This window comes from Diachasmimorpha longicaudata, chromosome 10 (assembly GCF_034640455.1).
Source record: "Diachasmimorpha longicaudata isolate KC_UGA_2023 chromosome 10, iyDiaLong2, whole genome shotgun sequence".
Classification (NCBI taxonomy): Eukaryota; Metazoa; Arthropoda; class Insecta; order Hymenoptera; family Braconidae; genus Diachasmimorpha; species Diachasmimorpha longicaudata.
Window position 1 is genome coordinate 1345612 of NC_087234.1, and position 21713 is coordinate 1367324.

Below are 21713 nucleotides of genomic sequence, written 5' to 3' on the forward strand. Positions count from 1 at the left end.
CTGATTACTTTTCGAGTCAACCAATCGGTTTTATTCAATACTGACAACGAAATAATTTATTGATGTAATCAAATATATTGACATTTTTCGAGAAAATGAGGGTTCGAATCTATCGTATATTGGCTCGTATTCCCTGAATATTTCATCGAATTTTAATAGTTTTTTCAATGTATCACCTGTCGTTGGTCAGAATCATTATTACAGCAATGTCCATGGAATCAGATGCAATAAGATATTTTTAATGAAATAATGACCCATTTGCAATGGAACATTTTATTATCTACGCTCTGTTGAGAACCTACTGGGAAAATGAAAACTCGAAAAAATAGAGTTCTATTTTCATACGAAATAATAGGCATCCAGCAAAATATATTTCGTCAAGTCTATTATATTTTTCTCTCAGTGTAGTCCGTCGTTTTTTTTATTTTATCGAAATTATATGAAATCATTTGAAATAATGTATAATCATGAAATCGGGACAAGGAAGTTTTTAAATCATTGGTTTACATTCCCAAGTAGTTAATTTAAATTCGGAATTCACGGAATTTTGGTATTTTCAATTACAATGTTCATAATTACCGTGCGCTTTAGCGCGTTTAGTGTCATCCTTGAAAGAAATGGATACGCCGGGAAGCAGATTATAATTAAGATGTTCTAAGAACAATAAAATAACATGAAATTAATAGCTCAATAGATCAATAATTCAATAGTCGTTAGCATTGATTTCGAGTAATTATTTATAAAAAAGTTTTCTAATTTTCCCATTTTTTTTCGCTCACACTAGAATTCGTTGCAGATTCAGGTAAAAAAAATATTGGTGAATATTTTATATATTCCATGCGAAATACTAACGTATAAACCTCCATTAGTCCTGCAACCGAATCCACTATCGAAAATTCAATATTTTCCTCTAAATTGAATTACAAAAACTCAGGAAATCTGTTGGACGAATCCGAAGTTCTTGACTGGATGACAAAGCAGAGAAACGATGCGAGTATCGAAAAGATAAATCGCGAGCAGTTGCAGAAGTACATCGAGACGAAAGAGTTCTTAGCCGTAGTCTTCTGTAAGTATTTCATAAAACAATAATCACCCAAAACCCCTTAAGAAAAAATCAACACTTACTCATCATATTTTTTTCTTAAATTTTTTCATCATCTTTCATTCCTATTTTTTAATCTGCCCTTTTTTTCTCATCTTTTATCGTTTCTGGTATGAATAAAGTATAGATTCTATTTGAAAAATGACACAATCTAGTTTAGCATGTACTACAATAGTTTCATGTACCACAAAAGAAAAAAAAGTCTTCGAGAATGCACTTACGAAAAAATTGAATGGAAGATTCTACAGATTTCGTTAGAAAATTCTACTGGATTTGTATTGAACTCACGTATTGTATGGTACACGGTGACAGAAAAAGGGATATGAAATTGTTTTTAGATAAATAATGGAAAATTTTTATTTGAATGAAATTACACAGCCCAAAACGAAGTGCATGTGTCGGCTTAAAAGAACATATTCTATAATTTTCAATTTTTCTACTAAATTTGCAAGTATCACACCATCGTTACATTATGAAAATCAAAGTTCATAATATCAATTATAGACAAGTCTGTTGAAAGCAACGGAAATAGCAATTTTAGTATAATGTTATTTGAACTATGATTATCGCCAAAGAGCCTTGAAAATTACAATTTTGCTATATATTCAACTGAATTGATATTCTAGTTATTTGAGGCCTTCAATCTATATTTTCTGTGGAGTTAACAAAAGAGAAAAAAATACATAAAATATAAAATATATATTTTACGCTCCAAATTAAGCATTCAATCAAATTTATTATAATTACTCAAATTTAATGATGGAGTTGAATTGAATTAAATATATATATACATATTCCATTTATTTGATAAATATATAAATTTCTAATTATATTGAAAATCAATTTTATCAAATGATAAATATATAATATATTCAATATATAATATACATTTTATATACATTATACATATACATTCATACCTATAGGATCATGTTTATTTATTTTCTCTTTTTTTATATGATACCTCAACAAAATAAATCCGTGACACATAACGTTACCTGAGTTTTGTAATTAATAAAATGGTATTAACCGGTCTCTGCAAATTCTAGATAAAGAGGAGGATCCGGAAAGTCCCCGGATACTTCGTCACATTGAGTTGATCGACGATGAGGCAGCCGAATATGGAATAAAAATAGTTCAAATGGGCGATCGTCTGATGGCGAAGAAATACGGCTTCAGAAATCCCCCAGGTATCACATATTTCCGAAAAGGGAAATATATAAATTACGACGGTGATATTGACGATGAGGAGGAGATTCTCGATTGGTTGACAAATCCAGAAAATATGGAATTGACTGATCACATTGAGAGGATCAATCGAAAAATGTTCGATAAGATACGACAGACCAACGACTACGTCGCTGTCTTTCTTTGTAAGTATAAATTAATTGATTATTTCCTTTTGGAAGTCCGCATAATATTATATTCAACATTAATTATGATAATTTAATCCGAAACACATGCTGGTAGACAGCAAAGAATGCAAACAGTGCAGTCGTGTGCTTAGTGAGATTGAGCATATTGATGATGAGGCTGATCACGCTGGAATAAATTTCGTTAAAATTGATGACAAACAATTGTCAAAGGAGTTCGGCGTCTTCGCTCTACCAGCAATTTTGTTCTTCAGATTGGGCTCCAAGGAACCTGTCATCTACGCTGGTAAAATTAAAATTATTCCACTTTTATATTTTAATTTTGTCTTGCCTCATTAAAATAGTCTCATCAAGTCAGTGAAACTGAAAAATTGAATAATTCCTCGTAATTTTCTCTAAATCATTTTTTCGTAGGTGATCTTTACGACGAAGAGCAGATACTCCAGTGGCTGATGACTCAGAAAGATCCCTCTGGTGAAGTAATAGAAGCCCTCGAGGGCGAAGACCTTCTTCATTTAATTCGAGAATCCGACGCATTAGCCGTTTATTTCTGTGAGTAAAAAAATTCATGAGAGCCCTGAGCGCTTAAACTATTATCTAAATGATAAAAACAAATTAATGAAATTACAGTGACAATGTATCCGCTTGAATGCATGCTAATTGTCTTCGCTAATCTCACTATCTATCTGTTTAATAAATTTTCCCATCAGTTTTTTATTAATTTCTCATGCTGACGTGGAAACTAATGCTCGTAGGGAACGGAACGCTTTGCGACATGTGCCAATCGAAAGCGTTCCGCAAGCAGATGCGTCACAAGCAGGAGCAGAGGATTGCCGAGCAGGCCGAGGCGACCGAAGATGCCATTGGTATCGACCATAAGCAAAAATGCCAAATTAATAATATTAATTCACTATTATAATTCGTAAATAGCTTCATTGGGTGTTACCGTGGACGTAGCGCTTTTCCCACCCACATTTGGATAGGCCCATTGCTATCTGCGCAGAATCCTTGGCAGAACTCTTACGGCTTTTTTGCATAATGATTTGTGGAAATTCATAATGATTAATTCAGTGGAGTAAAATGCGATCAATTGGGTGTAGTTTGGTTTTCAGAATATTTTAGATCGAATTTCGGTTTTACGTAAATTCGTGCCGAGTAATTTATCCCAAAATAAAGTTCATCCACGAGAATTTCATCAGAAATATCCAATCCATTAATTTTAGAAAATTTTATTTTCATAAAAATTATGACATTTTTGAAAAATATTTTTATTGTGAAAACAGACTCTTGAGTCACACGCGTCACCAAGACGATTATTTATTGATACAGTCTTGATTAAAAACTTAAAATAAACCTATCGTGAGATGAATTCGTTTCCGACTGACAGTCTTGATCAATTAATTTTTATCAATTAATTTCCATTAAAACCCGAGTGCTATAACAGAGATTTAAATGAACAGATTTCTGTTCAGTTCCACGTTTTTGTTGGCAAAAGTATATTACAATTTCTAATTCAATAGTTTGATCCATTTTACTGCACTTGTTAATGTTCTCGTTTTATGATTATGTTACGAAATTAATTATTATCCCCTTAATGAACTTTTACCATTCACTCTGAGATGTTGAACACAGAAAGACATATTCATTGCATACAGGAAGACAGGAGAGGAAACAACTTCAACGTCAAATTTAACCCCTCGAATTGAGATTGACAAATTACTAAATATTTTATAACTGTCATACGTTAATGATTTTCCTCCCTGAATGTTGGACCACCCGTAGGGATGAAAAAATACAGTCATTTCCTCATCGGGATATGCATCCAATCATATTGATGGAAATTTATTAGCAACACGAGGACGTCAGCGAAATAAAGTTCCTTAATATTTAATTATCCATGTATGCATTTTCTTGCCATGTTCATGTTGTGCTTGTTTGGCTTTGAGGATCTCTTTTTTGTTTCATTAAAGAGTTTCTTCACAGACAGCGACGAGTGTGAGCAGTGCGCTGGAATACTTGAGGAACTGGAGAACATTGATGATGACTGTGATAGACATGGAATTACATTTGTCAAAACTCAGGTAAAATTCATCAATCAATCAATCAATCAATAATCTGAACTCTCTCATTGTGAGGAAGTGATAGAATTAGTATTTAAGTTGCCAAACGTTGTTTAGATCAATTTTCTCTTTAAAAAAAAAATTTCTGTTACTAGTCGAGGACGAAAAATTATTTGCATTGTTATCTGAAAGTATCGCAGAACGAGAGAATTATGATATTCTTAGTGTTTGTTATAGAATATTGGCATATTGTATGAAATGATCGACAAATAGAAATGTCAAAACTTAACATTTTAGTGAATGATGATCACATGATCATCATATAATGATGAGGATCATAATATCATGGATCAGGTATTCCTCTTTTGACAATCAGAGGTGGTATTTCAATTACAGAATTAAGTTTCACTGATTTTATCAATTTAGCAGAACCTTTTAATTGCTTATGGGAGTTCAATTTTAATTCAATTCTACTAAGAAGACATTCGTTTTTCTCCTCTATTAAAAAAGGATACTTTCCCGAATCATTGACTTCCTTGAGGGCTTCATTTTAATTAACGAAAATCGTCACATAAATCTATCTTTCCCGAAATTAGAATTTAATTCCAATAAGCAATTAAAAAATACTCCTAATCTAATTGAAAAAGTGGAAATCGATGAGCCCTTTATACAAGTCAGCATTAAATTCTAATAATAAATTTGAAATGATGAGAAGGTGCGATGACAAAGAATCCTTTAAAATATAATTGAACCAGTCCTTCAGAGAACAACATAATCATCTAATTTGACAAAATGAACATTCCAGGACTTTAAGATAGCCGAAGACTACGGTGTAACTGACTTTCCAGTATTAGTTTACTACGAGTCCCAAACGGCAAATGTCTTCGAAGGTGATTTAGCCGAAGAAGAAGAAGTGCTGCAGTGGTTGATCACTCAGAAAACTGAAGATCGAATTGAGTTAATCACTCGAGTGATGTTAGAATCAGCTGTAGAGGACACACAATACCTGGCTGTCTATTTCTGTGAGTTCACTTCTTTTAACATCTGTACACAAGGAAAAAGTCACAAAAAATTGTGGACCTCCAATTTGATCATGAAAATAAATACTGAAAGTTCGGAATTTCAAGAAAATTCATCAATTTAGTAATTAGTTTAATCGAATTAGTTGACTGAAAATTATTGTGAATTCATTCGGAAACGTAAACTGAGAGAAAAATATTCTACATTCTGTGGAATATATTTTGTTGGATGCATTGTTCTTTTATATGAAAATAGAATTTCATTGTTTCAACGTTTAAAATCTTCATTTGATTAGTGGCTTCCCTATGGAGTCATTATTCCATTGAGAATATTTTCTTGCATGCGATTCCGTTGATGTCGTCTTCAATAAGTTTTCAGGTCGACGGAATACGATATATTCAAGTAATTATTTAACTGTGATGAAATATTGAGGGAATCCAATGGAATATACGATAAATTTGAATCTCCATGTGATCGAATCATGAGGTTTGTGTTTGGAGTCCTCATAGTCACTGATTGAAGCAGACAGTTCAATCAAACAATCAATTAAAAGTACTATTGTAAAACACTGAGCGTTTGAATCAATAAATAATTCGGCCATTTTACTACAATTTTCTCTCAGTACAACTAAGGTTTAAGTAACGGGAATGATCTTTTCCGTCTTCTTACATGAGACCTTCTTCTGCGTCAAATTATATTTAAAAACACTGGCCATTGACGTATATAACCTGCAAACACTATTCTGTTTAAAACAAATTTCTTGATTTTTTATTAAGTTAAAGTTAAGATCTCGATATGAAATGTGATTTCACTAATTTCTTCCTCCAATTTACAACCAGATAAACAAAATTGTCATATCTGTGATGACATTCTCGAGGGATTGGAACGTATCGACGATGAGTGCGACGTATTTGGTATTCATCTAGTGAAAATACGAGATCCGCAACTAGCGAAGAGATACTCCATCAAGACATTTCCAGCTCTGGTCTACTTCAGGAATGGAAATCCACTGTTATTCGAAGGTTTGTCTTTCTATCATTTTGTATCATTTCGTAACGTAATTAAAGTGTATACGTTATACTCAAAATAAGTGTAATAATATAATTATTTTAAGTATAATTATTCGAAATAATTTTCCCACGGATATTTCATTTGTGATTGTGCAGTCAGAAAGGATCAGATACTGTCTAGATTTGAAATGGATCGATTTTATTGAAGAAATCGATCGTTTGAAAAATCGAGTCCTAAATACTTTTCATTAATATGGAAAATTTGAACAAAAAGAAGCTACGTCTGGATTTATGGAAAATTTAATGACTCCAATTATATTTTCTTTCTATTCAGAATCTTCTTGAACTGCTGATGAAGGAACTTTTGCTTAATTTCAGGTGACCTGCAGAATGAGGAATCAGTGCTTGAGTGGCTGATTGACGACGACAATCGAGAATTAGCAGATGAAATTGAGTCGGTTAATGACAGAATGCTGGAGAGACTATTGGATGAGTCTCCATTTCTAGCTGTTTTCTTCTGTAAGTACCGAACATCCCTAAATTCCTCACTGTTAAATGACGATGACTTATCCATAACAATTGATTCTTGAAGATGATGAAGACTGTCCAGAGTGCGATGAGATAATGGAAGCTCTGGAGCAAATCGACGGTGAAGCAGATCTCTTTGGGATTGACTTTGTTAAGATATCAAGTCCAGAGGCTGCGGAAAAATACCAAATCATCAACGTTCCGTCATTAGTTTATTTTAGAAAAAAAATGCCCCTAATTTACGATGGAGATTTGACTCAAGCTGACAAGATTCTGCAGTGGCTAACATCTCAGGATGTCTTCGAAATAAAAAATGAGATCGAAGAGGTCAACAGGAAGATGTTGGATAAATTATTAGAGGAAAACGAATTCGTAACTGTTTTTTTCTGTAAGTTATGTCAACAACAAATGATTTGTGATAGGGTGTGAAGGGATAATGAGCCTTGATAAAGGGAACATTTGCTTTTTAGATGAACACAACAACAAGGAGAGCGCCGAAGTTAATCAAAAACTAGAAAGTATCGACAGTGAAACTGATAATCTAGATATAACGTTCGTTAAAATGGCGGATACACGTTATGCCAGGAAATGGGGAGTTACAAAATTACCGGCGATTGTTTACTTCCGTAAGAAATTTCCAAGTATTTATCGAGGTGAGTAAATAAAATTGAATTAATAGAAAATACAGCGCGAGACATTTTTGGTTTGAAGAAGTCATCGAAAATGAATCGGAGTTCAGAAAATTTCCTTGATTTCTTTATTTTGTTTCTTAAATAATTCACTGCTTATGAAAATGAACGAATCTGTCTATCTACCTCCCTTCAATTTTATTCAGAAATAAGCTAATGACAATTGAATTTGCAGGTGATTTACACAAGGAAGGAGAGGTCCTTGAATGGCTGAGGAAAAATAGGTTCCGTCAGCCGGAACTCAACATCTACATGTACATGCTGATAGCAATGGGGGTTTTGTTCGCATTGTACACTGGTTTTCTTCTTTCGTGCTTCCGTTCAGATCCAAATCCAGCACCAGTGGCACATCCAAAACAAGCATGAGGATAATTCCATCATCCGAATCCATAAATTAATGTACTCTGTCAGCAGTATTTGTTGTTCCATAATTAATTTTTTTTTTTCATCGAAAAAACGAGGGAGAAAATATCGTCACGAATGAGAGGACATCTTGTGCGACATGCGTACGACTTCCAAGACTTCAATTTCATCCGTAAACTTAGTAAAACTTCACGGATCAATTTCTTTTTTCTATATATAATGTGACTAATTTTACTTGAAGTAATATAATAACATAATGTATAGGCATAAAACGAAACAACAAACACACATGTATTTATAATATTTGTTGGCTTATTTTGTTGTTAAATTGTTATGTCAACTTGTTATATTTAAACAAGAAAAAGATTCAATCCTGTGTAACATAAAGACATCTGTGTATCATACAATATTCAATTGTAATTGTAAATGATCTTCGGATCGACTAATTCCGTTTATCTTGCAGAAAACCAAAACTGTTATGGTGAGAGTTATGATATTATTGAAAATTTCTGATAAATGAATAAAAAAGGATGTTCACCTTTTGGACCAATTTTTTAGTGTTCGACTGGCTAAAGTTGCAATAAATGAGACAAATAAAATTATGTTTTGAATTCATAGAAACTGTATTTTAGAAGAAATATTATTTTATATTATTTTCTTGGTGGAGAAATGAAATTTGTAGAATGCATTCAGTTGACGTAACTCTCGTTTCATGCAAATTGTCAATTTATAATTGACTAAATCAAATAGTGAAGTCATAGAACGAGACAAGTCACTGACTGGTGACCAGTTTTTGAAGAATATCTCGAAATCGAGGAGAGATAATAAAATATTTATCAGAACCTTTTTTTTGTGCAGGAAATTAAGGACTACAATAAATATTTGTTTAGAACATAGTTGAACCGGATCGGAAGGCACTTCGCCAATCATCGGAAAACTACGACAATGATCGTGATTCATCGGTCAACGGTCACCAGTCGAATTATTTTCACTATTACACCCCCTCAATTAACCAGTTCAGTTTCAACGTTCAACGAGAAATCACCTCAGAATTTTCAAGTAACTCACCAGTTAAATCAACTCTTAAATCACCAATTAAATCAACCATAAAATAATCAGTAACTCAATTCTTGTAAATGTAAAAACCCGCATTGAGACCGACCACGAGTCGAATAAATTAATGTTCATTGTGTGTTAAATGATCTCCGCATGTTTCAATTTAGAAAACCACGATCGATGGTATCCAGATCTGTCAGCAAGCTGGTGAAGACTTTCCAACGATGGCATCATTTTTTCTCAAAGTGCCAACATCACACTCACGGAGAACCTCGAGGAGGTAATCCATGTCATACGTCCAAATATGTAGAACCGCACAGTTGTGAGAGCTGCCCCTCCAAACCCCATTTTCCAAATTCACAAACGATTGGCTATTATAATCAAACACATCTAACAGGATTCAGCAATCAGCACGCCACCGTTTTCAATGGTTTGTAATCGACTGGTAGGTCCTATTGACAATCATTTTCGCCATTGATAAAATTCCCAACCAAAGGTATCCTGACATTTTCTCATGTAATCACTAATCACCAACATAATTGTACGTATAGCGCAAATTGGCTGGTTCTGATGAATTTTGTTAGGTTTATTAATGGTCCTTAACATCAACAGCACCAGAGTTTATCTCCCAAAATGCGATGCACCTGCCTGGCCATTACCAAGTTGATGCACATAATAAGTCCCCAAATGAAGAAATTGAACCAAGATGATGAGATTGCGAGTTGAAGTGCTAAACCCGTGTTGATCTCGTCACCTCGCCTCCAATTGTTAGTGTCCGGTTGAAGGTAATCCATAAAATCAAAGATTGACCCACATCCTAGGCGGTTATGTATCACCTGGTGACAAAGAGATTTTCATTTCTCCAATTATTCGGTGAATACGGTACAAGGTATTGTGGGTGGGATAGGAATAAATCGTAAAAACTCGAAATGATATACGAAGATAAAATAATTTAGTTATTAATCATTATTTCATTAATTCTTTTCACCTCAGCTTCTCTCCCCCTGGATCCCAACATTTGAAGTGTCTGTTTCGTATATTGCTCACAAGTCTTGTAATATCCGTCAGTGACAACGACAGCATGTGCCAACGACAGACAACCGATCAATGCAGCTAAGAAAGTAGGCGTCATCCATTGTTTACAGGGCGATCTACCCTTGGGAGCTATTACAACCACACCACCTTCATTATCACTCCTACGAAAAGATAACAATCAATTGAATGAGGGGTAGTAAAGTAATACTCCGAAGGTCAACTTTTCCATGAAAGTCATTTCTACATTCATTTCAGAGCTATATAAAAAACTGCGTAGGTGCACATCGATCACACACTAAAACAATACGATTTTGACATTTGTTTCTAAGAGGATTGTTTCATCTTTTCATTCTTAGATTAAAAACTTGCTACCATGAAAGAGAAAAACAAATAAAATTACGTCAATGTATAAAATATATAAATTTTCGGTTTTTCGTACCGTTTGATTAAATCCAGTAAATTTACAAATCTATTCGTTTATATCTCCCCTGAGAGATTGCTCAATAGTAGAATCGAGTTATGCACTCAGTCAAGTGCTAAACGATCTTTGCTCAATTGATCGACTGAGGATTGACTACCAATCGAATAATGATCAACCAGTCGGTCTTCGGTCATTTGAACTAATAGTGATCAGTTAATTGATCATCACCTAGTCATCGATTAACGATTAACCAGCCATTGACCAAGTAATCATGTTGATGCCCAATCGATAAATGTATCGATAAACAGACAACATTTTTAGATGCAAAATCTCACGTTTTACGGTGATTTTTGCTTCATTTTTGTCTTAAGATACCGGTAAAATACCTCTAAATTAAAAAAAAAATCACCTGTTATTGTAATAGCTAATTCCTCTCGTAACTTTTGGCTCATCAAGACTCCGCGTGATGCACGATCTGTACCCATGGTAGAATCCAAGAATAACGCCCATAAAAATTGCTGGGACGAGTCCGTACACGCCAAAGTGGCAGATCTTGACGTCACCACCCATAAAGGTGCTAAACGAGTTAACACCGTACAAAATACAACCACAATCAACGTCGATCCCGACGCATCCGTTCAGGGTGCGAGACCAGTGTTGCCAGGCAATTAAGATGCATACCAGGGACATTGTTGAGAATATCGCTGATAACGAGTAGAGAATCCCCAGGCGTTTTTCTGCCTGATTTCCATTCATCTGTATTGCAATTTAAGAACGGCTGTATATGATTTCAACATTAATTTGCTAGTTTGTTCAGTTTTTAACGTAGCTTATTGCAAGAAAAAATGCAAGAGAGATTTTTCTGACAATAGGCATTTACCGGAAAGCTTTCAGCTAAAGGGGATTTATTATTTGCGAGTAATTTAACCGCACGAAGAGAAATGTTCAGTAAAATTACACTGAGAAAAAAATATAGTAAACTGACGGATTATTTTTTAATTTAAATACTCAGTGTTTTTTAATAGCGCCAATGGAATAAGTTCTTGAGGATTCGAAATATCTGGGTACTTTTAGTGGATTGTTTCATTAAACTGTCAGCTTCAATCATTAATTATGAGGGCTCTAAACACAAACCTCATGATTCGATCACATAGGGGTTTAAATCTATCGTATCTTCCTTTGGATTCCCCGAATATTTCATAACATTAAAATAGTTATTTGAATGTATCGCATTCTGTCGATCTGAAAATTTATCGTAGGTGACATCAACAGAATCGCATGCAATAAGATATTTACAATGGAATAATGAATCATTTCCAAACGAATATGTCAGTATCTCAGCTCTACAGGGAACCCACTGGTGAAATTAAGATTTAAAATGTTTTAACAATGGAATTCTATTGTCGTATGAAAGAACATGCATCCAACAAAATGTGTTCCGTAGAATGTACAATATTTTTCTTTCAGTGTATGAAAATTTGGTTCCCCGTTCTCTGCACCGATTATCGAAATCATTTTTAAGCAGACGAAATATGTAGCCCAACAAATATTCTGAGACAGACTACGAATCTTAAGAAAAAAGGCACCAAATACTTTGAATTACATTTTAGAGAATGTTCATGCTCCTGGTAGAGACAATAGAAATTATCCAGAGAAGATATTGTCGGTGTTAATCATACTAGACCGAACCACTACCATTTAAGAATATTCCTACGCTGGATTGAAATTATGAATAAGGAAAATTTAGAAAATTATGAAATTATGTACTGCTTTACTTAATTTAAGTTATTGCAAGGGACACAGGGAAGAGAACAGAATGTGAAAGCCCGAATGAGTGTACATGACGGAACCAAATACATTGTATATGTATATGTATACATATATTATTGTCCGAGTCTTGCAAATATCAATTTGAATTTCGATCTTTAACCGCCAGGAAGTGTATCTTGGATTGAGAAACAAATAAAAAGTGCAGTTGTAGGCAAAGATTGATAACAACCCAAAAAAATCACGAAATTTGAAAATTATGAGTATTTTCTATGAATAATTTATGAATATTTAATTGTCTTGGGTTTAATCACTTTTCATTATTTATCAATAAATTAAGAATACTAAAAAATAATGTCGTGTAAAATGTAAATGTAATGATGCTAAATGTTCATAGTTTTTATAAATTTTGTTTGCATAAACTTGAATTTCCAAATTTAATTAATTAATTGGAAGTGAAATATTTGTAAATAACACTACGAAATTTGAATACAATTTCTGATATTTGTGCACATTCATTTTATAATTTTCATATTTTTTCCAAAAAAAATCTGAACTACATTGAACTATAAATCTTAATTTTTAACCACATCTATAAAAAACTTACCGTGAAAATGTGTCGACGTATTCTGTTTTATCGCTTCACCAGTGATTACTAATTTTTATTTGACGCATCGAATAGTTTTCTGTTTTTCTAATTTTACGCCATAATCACAACATCACGTTGTTCTTATCATAAACGAAAGAAAATATTTAATGTTATGGCAATAATGTCATTGGTCACTTTTCACTTTTATTCCTGTTATCGGTCAACTTCAAATGGAAAAAAATGTTATCTCAATCTCATCTTTCGATCCCCAACGGTTTTTCACTGTTTATGAACACTACGGAACACTGTGCACTGCGCAACAGTTGACCAAGAACTGGGGAAGTCTTCAGTTTGATCAGTAATCCATAGACATTCTTCATCGATTGACATTAGAGTTCATTCATTATTTATGATGACAAAACTCCAAGTATTGAAGGATTCAAATTTCGTCATTTTTCTTCTTCTCCTAAATTATTGGTGTAATGTGAATAATTGTTCTAGTTTCGTGGGCAGTTTCTAATTTTCTTCTACTTTTAAAAATAGTCTTTGTTTAGATGTTCTGAGGAATGTTACGGTCGTAAATACATCAAAAACCCAGAACGTCGAGAAAACGTAGCGTTAGGAAAATTATCTAAATCTGTTGCTAATGAGATTTCTATGCTTATTTTTTCCAATTTGTCTGGTGATTCATTTGTATTAATATCTGGAATGTGAAGGAAGTCAAGTGCTTGAGATGTTAATTGTTTTTGAATTGACAACGTCAAAGGAAATGTCAAATGAAATGAAAATGTGAAAGAAAATTGCACCGATAAATTCAAGAGATTCGTATGTAGTGAGTCCAAAGTCGCAAGAATTGAGAGCATTTTGGCATCGAAACAGTAATCAGTGAAATAATTTCATAAATAATGAAAATGCAACTGATAGCATTACATTATCGAAGGCTTCTTCCGGAAAAACACTTTCCATTTCATGAAAGTTATTCAGTTGTGACATGGTAAAACGAGATAAGTTCGCTCGTCTCTGACTCGCGTTTTTAGCAATATCTCCAAATCTATGGGTAATAGCAAAATTTTTGTCGTAACATTGGTTGTAGGCCTCAATTCACTCCACACAAAATTTAAAATGAAGTTAAAGTGTTGTTTTTTTGACATATTGATTGAAAAATCGTATAAATAAACAGAGTTCAAACGAAAAACTTTTTTTCTCCGTCTTAGCCTACTCCTAACAGCAAGTGCATGAAAACCAGACATCGAAAAATATTTTCTACAGGGATTTGCGTATTAACAAATAAAAAATCCGTCCACATTTTACTGTGTACACTGAGAATAAAACAAACAGGTTCTCGTACGAGACCTGTTTGGGGCTATAAAATCGCTAGTTAAACTGGCCAAAAAACAAAATTCGTCAAATGCAAGACTCTCAAGCATTAATAATTGCTTTGTTGTTGATCATAACGAAATAATTATCTCAAGAAACAAATAAGTTGTAGATGATTGCACTTTTTCAATACGAAAATATCTCACAGTGAAACCGTGATTGAAAAATATTTTATCTTTCGTTTATAAAATTGGTAGGAGATTATTATTATTTGATCTACAAGAGTGCCATCATGACAGCTGACATTTGTTGATAGATTGAAATAGGTATTGATTAACTCTTAACATTTTATGGGATAATCCACGGAAAGCAGTTTTTTGCCGTTTGTGAAAATACATTTGTTACCGAGTTGCTCGTTTTTTATTTTATTTTTTGCTTTTAAATGGAAGTTTTGTAATCCTTCATTTTTAGAATTTTGTAATTCTGCCTGAAAATAATATCGAATGTCATGAAACGTCGAAAAAAGTTTTTAGAAAATGTGTGGATGTGCGATTTCTTGTTATTTTGCCAAAAAAGAAATTTGATTTCCTTGCATTTTTCCTACAGATCTGCGATTCTCTTTAAAAGTCGAAAAAAATGCAGGAAAAGTTTCGCTACCTCTTGAAACCTCGTGAATCAGTGAATAATTAAAAAAAAAATAGAAACGTGATATTTTTTCGCGTTAATCTCATCGATAATCTGCCAAAAAACGGAGAAAAGCATTAATTTTGCCTTAAACAATACTGCACATCCTTAAAGACGTATTTTTCATCTGTAGAAAATGAGTTGCAAATTACTTTTCGGTGCATGAAAGTTATACTAAATTCATTTAAATTGATTTTTCTGCAAAATTTTGCCAGCGTACAGCATTTTTCTTCTATTTCCAATGAAAAATCTTCGATTCGATGGTGCCAAAAAACAAAGCTTCCATTCCGAAGAAGAAATAGGTTTTATACAAGTGTAAAAACTCATCCCGGAAAACTCTGTACATTTTTCTGAATGCACAATGGACATTTATCTATTTATTCTACTGGAAACGGTGAATCACAGGTAAAAATCACGAGAGGCCACGACAAGTATAAAACTCCCAAGGCGACAGTTTAAATATTTATTTAAGGGAGGCGTGTTCTCTTAAGCTTCCAGCATAACGTTTCGAAAGTTGTCTATTACTTCGTCACACATCTCCACAAATTCTGATGCGCTCATTCTGTTCACACAGTCGATTATTATTCCCAGGCAATTACACAAATACTCATAATTTCTTGTGAAATTTACTAAAAAGCTTTGAATATCGAATTACGTAGAATTATTTTCGCTGAGGCATTAGAGCTCAAAAGAGGGTCATAAAAAAGGAATATATATCTGAGATATTGAGATATTATTATTCACTGCCGCTCAAAACACTGGAAATCATTTTCTGAAGTTTTTAAACACTTGAACATTTTCTTCACTCACTAATATTTGACGTTCTCAATCCAATTCTAATTGAATAACTTAATTAGTTAAAGATGAACGAAGAATTCGAGAGCTTGTGTGAATCGTCGGCGCTTTTTTCTCACTTTTAGAAACTAAAATCTTCAAAAATTCGTTTTCGTATCTGTTCTGGTTGGAATAGAGACTGTTGTACCCAATCACTATCAGGTACCCGTCCGGTTGAGATAGAATAAGATAAGATTACGTTCGCCGTGGGTTCGGCTGTCATAGACGACATAGATACACAGAATGAATTTAATCCGACAAAGAAGGATAAATCGTCTTTGTGATTTGGTATAACTGCAATTTATAATTTATTCCTTTGTTTAGATTTTCTTCTTGGTAATACATTAATTAATTGTACCATACAGCAGTTTCGCATTAATTAATTCCGTCAGTGTCGATTTTGTGTCATTTACTATTTACAGAGGTGGAGAATTTTTTGCTAGCCCAGAGGTGGTGAGGAGGTCAGATTGTCACTTGGATCTGAAATAGAAATTATTAAAAAACGAGTTAAAGATTTTAATTTTGAGAATAGCTACGTTCGGTACCACCTGCATTAGTTTGTGAATATCCATGGAAGGGAATTATAAAACAAAGTTGAGAGGATATTTTTCTAGAGAATTACCTTCTCTGTCAATACAGCTTTTGTCAACTAGGGGATGACGAAATTTTTTGTAAACAACTTGCGTGACCTGACAGGATTAATGTGAAGTAATACCAATTGAATATGCGATGATTCCTATTCTTTTTCGAAGATCAAATAATAATTAATCCGTCTCCTTCTTAATTTGGCATCCATTGTTTAAAATAAATACACTGAGAGGAAAATGTTGTAGATTTTATGAAACATATCTTGATTTTATGAAACAATCGTTACATTTTACTAAATTTTTCTCTCAGCGTATGTAAAAACGTTCCGCCACACATTTGTCGTGATATCTAAGCCAAATAAACCGACTAGAAAAGAAAAATTAGGTGTTGACATAACATCCGAGGCTTTGAATAAGTCGCGCAGGACAGAACAACACCAGAAAATAACTTGAATTTTTTAATTTTGTACCTCATGTGAAGGGCGATAAGCACCACATTTTTCTTAAATGATTCCCTGTCGAATAAATAAATGGGTAAATCACAATTCTAGACATGACTCTCGATTTCAAATTTCATCGTTAGCCCCGTTTAGGGGCACCATATTGTCTTTATTTTTTTCTATTAAATCCACTTCTAATAATCCGATTTGAGTTTATAAAAGATTTCGATATTTCACTATTTATACGAATATTTCGTATAATTTTTTTTCTTCAATCAGTAGGTGCTCATAACACTGAATGCTAAAATAATGAAAAAAGTTGAATTTTTATAATTACACCCTATTTTATTTGAAAAGGAAAATTAAGAATTAAGATGTTAAAACAATAGAATTCTAGTTTGATACGAAAGAATATCCATTCAACAAGATATGTTCTGCAAAATCTACGATATTTTCCTCTCAGTGTATTAAATTTGTTTATTTACACAATAACAAGTAAATTTTAGGGGAAAAGTTAGTAAATAACGATACAAGTTAATTTTAAAATATTGAAAGACTAGAAACCGACAAATAGCCTTTAAAGCGATTTATTATGTGAATTAATTACATGTTATGAATGAAAAAATGGCAACATCTCCCCTCAAATTGCTCTCTGAACTATGCGAATCAAAGAGAAAATTGATAACTCAATTAACCTTAATAATTCATGGTAATTGCAATTGATTCAAGACTAGGGACACTGGCAAAGTTAACCACTGTTTAATCTATTATAGAAAACTTGACCTCTGCGACGTGTCAATGTTTGAATTATCGTGTTATCATCTGAAAGAGATAATTAGTTATTGCAGTGTGATTTTTTTTGCAAGCTTTCTACCGGGGGTAAAAAATCTACACACATCTTACGCTGGATTCATGCTATGATGCCTCAACTCAGTTAGGGTTTCACGACTGTTCCACAGGCAGTATAGCGCAGCTAGTCCTAATCCAACACCACCACCAATCGCACACCTTCGAGCTCCAGCTGTAAAACCATATTTGTCCATTATTATTATTGAAGATTATTAAACTATTAAAGACTTGAATTGAATGAATGAAATTATCACTTTTACAAAATGAATTTCAGCTTTGGAAATCGCCAATTGACATTTAAGTCATAACTGAGATGAGTTTAAAAAATTGTCAACTATTGGAGTGAGATTCGTGTGTTGAAAATCAATCATATATATTTAAAGACAAATAATTAAAGATAAAGAATACATTGAGTCTTGACGTTGGGCCTGCAGACACTCAATTTTTTTTCTCTTCGGGGCCGTTAAATTCTTGAGTTTTTGTTTAACTGGAAAAAATGTTTCGACGAGATGTCATCAATAGGACTTTACATGACATATTGATGTAATTCTTTTTGAAGAAAACTATGTCAACTGTCAATAACGTTTTAAAAAAAAATTCAACGAAAATCTACAAAATATTTAGTTCTATCCATGATTGATTTGAATACACTGTCTCCCTGAGATAATGTTTAGTAACCGTTTAAAAATAATGGACACATACATGTTGATTTGAACAGTATTCCGGTAGCAGTAGCAGCAGTGAGAGTGTTAACGAAATCGTCTGTTCCTCTAACCCATTGAAGAAGGACTCCAAATCCACTATACATGACAGTTACAACTCCCAAAGTATTTGCCACTGATGCACCATTTTTCATCACATGATTTATTAATCTGGATTTAAAAAAATGCATTAACAATCATAATTGAATAAAGTATAGTGCGTCATATGCTACAACAATAACGTATCAACGAAATGATAGAAAACTTAACGCAACAAAATTTGTGAAATTCTCTCTTCATTTATAATCATCTAGATATAAATTTGTTTATTATGTTGACAATCTTACTGAGTTCTCCTAAGTTTTCCAGTTTGTCCAGCCAGTGTTGTGGCCTTGAGTCCTCTGTAAAAACCAGTTGCCCCACCGAATCCAGCACCAAGTATACACGCAGCTCCAATTTGACTGAATGCCAGCTCAAATCTCCCTCTTTGTTTGACAGCTCCCTCAGGAAAAATGAACTCCGGTTGACTATTAGGTAGATATGACGGATCAAAGTTCAGGTACGGACTGAGAGGAGTCAATCCTTGTTGAGAAGTTACTGAAATGATACCAAGCTAATTAATAACGGAGAACAAATTCAAAATATTCATAAAATAATCGCAGTCGAGTTCTAAAATTCACTTTTTATTATGCTTATTTTTATTATTATTCATTATTACTTACTACTGTTATTGGTAGATTATTATTTTTGTCAAATATCTTTGGGGGTACATGAGATGATCAAAAATGTCGTGAAACTTTTTATTTTAAATGGATAGAATTATCGAATTATCAGATATTGGGTTTTTCCTTGAGGAGCTGGTGAATAAAAAAATCAGAGCTCACTCGCTTGAATATCCAGGAAAAAATCTCTAGAAATCATTACAAATCAAGTGGCCTCCATTTCCTGAAGGGATTTCTAATGTCTAATGACCAATAGGTGTCATGAGAAATCATTGAAGAACTCGTGAAACAAAAACTAACGCAAGATTCGATTAAGGGGGGAGCCTGCTTTAGAGGCTTCAAAAAATCGATTTTTTTTTGCGTAAGTCACTTCCTAAACTATCCAAGAATATGTCTCCAAAATTTCAGAACAAAATTCGGATTATTTCCGGAGATACAGACGAAATAGTGAGCAAGCGTCGAGCAGGTATGCGAGCATCACGAAAACTTTGACACGCCATTTCTCGGATTTCCATTTTTATGATTTTTTCAAATTGAGGGGCAAGATAGGAAAAAAGTAAACGTCCTATCGAAACGAATCAAAATCGTTGTATTTGGAATCAAATTCTCTTCTAGGTGAACCTAACATATCTTAAGAAAGTTAACATTAATCCGGTTTTTAAACGATTTAAAGTAATTTTTTTTTTTAATGCATTTTTTTTTCAATCTGCGAAAAATTGTTGAATTTTTCACTTTTTGTTGAATTTTCGTGGTTCACCTAGGAATTACACTATTGAAAATTAAAAATTTCTTTTGTTTTTTTGTTTCACATGAAAATTGCGACCTGCATCTTCCCCACCACACAGAAATTGCACACTCGAGGTGCCTCCGTAAATTTCTTCAAACATGAAAAATATCTAATGTATAATAATAAAAAAATTTGAGAAGACTCTTCAAATATATAAGAATAAATCCTAAGAGTTTCATTTCAATCAGACATTTCTTTCCTTTTCAAAAAAATCCTTGAAAATATAGATTTTTTGAAGCCTCTAAAGCAGGATCCCCCCTTAATGTCAATCTAGAGGTGTTATAAAAATGTTTCTAAAAATGTAGTCAAACAGATAAAATATTTTTTGACATGAAATATCTGGGTACTTTTAATGGATTGCGTGATTAAACTGTATGCTTCAATCGTTGATTCTGCAGGCCACAAGCAGAATCTTCATGATTTGATCACATGGGGTCAAATCGATTCTATATTCCTTTGGATTCCCTGAACATTTCATTACATTTAAATAGTTATTTGAATGTATCGCAGTCCGTTGATCTGAATACCTACTGTAACCGACATTAACGGAATCGTATGTAATAAGATATTTTCAATGAAATAATGACTCATTTTATGACGAATATGTCATCATCTTCGTTCTATAGGGAGCCCACTGGTAAAATGAAGCTTTAATACGTTGAAATAATGGATTTCTATTTTCATATGAAAGAATATGCATTCAACAAAATATATTCCGTAGAATCTACAATATTTTTCCTCAGTGTAGCCATACAAACTTGGGCGAATCTAAAAATATTTACATAACTAATGGTTTGACTCCTGTCATGTGTCCTTGAAAATTTCCCAAATTTAATTTTCACTTCCAACCCTCAGCCCTTCATCAGAATGTACGAGGAAATGGGTTTTTGAAGAAAACCCATTGTTTTTTATCATTAATAGGGCAAATCGTTATCATTTTTCCCCTTTGAGCCTCCAAAATCATTGACGATTGTCCCTCAGAATAGGTTAGAAGTCCATCAGACATTTCTGACTCCTTAAAAAATTCATTCCGACCATTCTCTCCCACAAATGTCATTAGATAACCGATAAGACACATTCTCTTGAAAAAATTGAATTGATTCTTCGTGATAACATGTTGTAACTTTTTGAGGTTAGAATCGATACTATGTACCAGAAAACCTTGAAAAAAATCATTAACAGGTCATCTCACCTGGGATATTGAGATCGTCATTGCTTTTTCTTGACACCGGACCATCTTTGTTGATATTATCACCCCTCAAATCTATCATTTTCGGTGAAAATTGCTCGAAATTTTTGGGAAATCCACGAAATTCTTCCAAACGTGGGACACCACACAAGCAAGAAACAAACTTACAAATTTTCCCAAAGATGGCGCCCAATTACGGAGGGAAAAAGTCAGATACGAATTGACCTTCCCCTCAACTCCTTATCGCTCAGCCATTCAGCTGTTCGGTATTAAAGGAAGTATTTTTAAAATTGTAAAAATAATTAGTAAAGCCAGAAAAAATGTAAAACGTATTTTAAAATATAAGAAAATAAAGGGCAAAAATAAAAGTACGAATTTTTGTTAACTTTTTTATTCATTACCCCGCCCCACCCGGGGGAGGGGATCATTTGTACAATCTCAGATGGACACATTCTGTTCCTGGAAATGATCTAGGGAAAATGGCGATGGCATGAATTACAGTGGACCACAAAGAGGATTGACTGATAGCTCAGCTCTGGAGGTTTGAGTGATACCAGTAGCTTCGTAGTACCTTACCCCAGAAGAGGCAG

At 33.3% G+C, this 21713-nt stretch overlaps 2 protein-coding genes across 19 annotated transcripts in view; one reads left to right on the top strand and one right to left on the bottom strand.

The window, feature by feature from the left end:
- LOC135166658 (uncharacterized) overlaps nucleotides 1-8747 on the top strand; it is a 37002-nt gene extending 28255 nt beyond the window's left edge. For 2 of the 4 annotated variants that reach the window (XM_064129130.1, XM_064129131.1), the window contains 12 exons: nucleotides 935-1066; nucleotides 2152-2475; nucleotides 2573-2761; nucleotides 2890-3027; nucleotides 3231-3341; nucleotides 4459-4556; nucleotides 5341-5557; nucleotides 6395-6577; nucleotides 6944-7084; nucleotides 7158-7481; nucleotides 7564-7746; nucleotides 7958-8747. In XM_064129130.1, the coding sequence (XP_063985200.1) occupies nucleotides 935-1066; nucleotides 2152-2475; nucleotides 2573-2761; nucleotides 2890-3027; nucleotides 3231-3341; nucleotides 4459-4556; nucleotides 5341-5557; nucleotides 6395-6577; nucleotides 6944-7084; nucleotides 7158-7481; nucleotides 7564-7746; nucleotides 7958-8148 (2231 nt within the window). In that variant the 3' untranslated portion in view covers nucleotides 8149-8747. The remainder of the gene's footprint in view (nucleotides 1-934; nucleotides 1067-2151; nucleotides 2476-2572; nucleotides 2762-2889; nucleotides 3028-3230; nucleotides 3342-4458; nucleotides 4557-5340; nucleotides 5558-6394; nucleotides 6578-6943; nucleotides 7085-7157; nucleotides 7482-7563; nucleotides 7747-7957) is intronic. The other 2 variants (XM_064129132.1, XM_064129133.1) reach the window with 1 other exon arrangement.
- On the bottom strand, nucleotides 7158-21294 carry LOC135166668 (mitochondrial import inner membrane translocase subunit Tim23-like). Of its 15 annotated transcripts, XM_064129167.1 has the most exons (7): nucleotides 17571-17697; nucleotides 15825-16328; nucleotides 13944-14606; nucleotides 13032-13479; nucleotides 11067-11413; nucleotides 10190-10397; nucleotides 7158-10037 (listed from the first exon to the last, which is right to left on the bottom strand). In XM_064129167.1, the coding sequence occupies exons 5-7, from the start codon at nucleotides 11411-11413 to the stop codon at nucleotides 9807-9809; spliced, it is 786 nt and encodes a 261-aa protein (XP_063985237.1). In that variant the 5' UTR covers nucleotides 13032-13479; nucleotides 13944-14606; nucleotides 15825-16328; nucleotides 17571-17697; the 3' UTR covers nucleotides 7158-9806. The 15 variants fall into 15 exon arrangements, with proteins under 15 accessions (XP_063985237.1, XP_063985239.1, XP_063985232.1 ...); XM_064129169.1 differs by lacking the exon at nucleotides 13944-14606 and having other exon boundaries at nucleotides 15929-16328; XM_064129162.1 differs by lacking the exon at nucleotides 13944-14606 and having other exon boundaries at nucleotides 13032-13716; nucleotides 15929-16328.
- Between the last annotated feature and the right edge of the window lie 419 nt (nucleotides 21295-21713).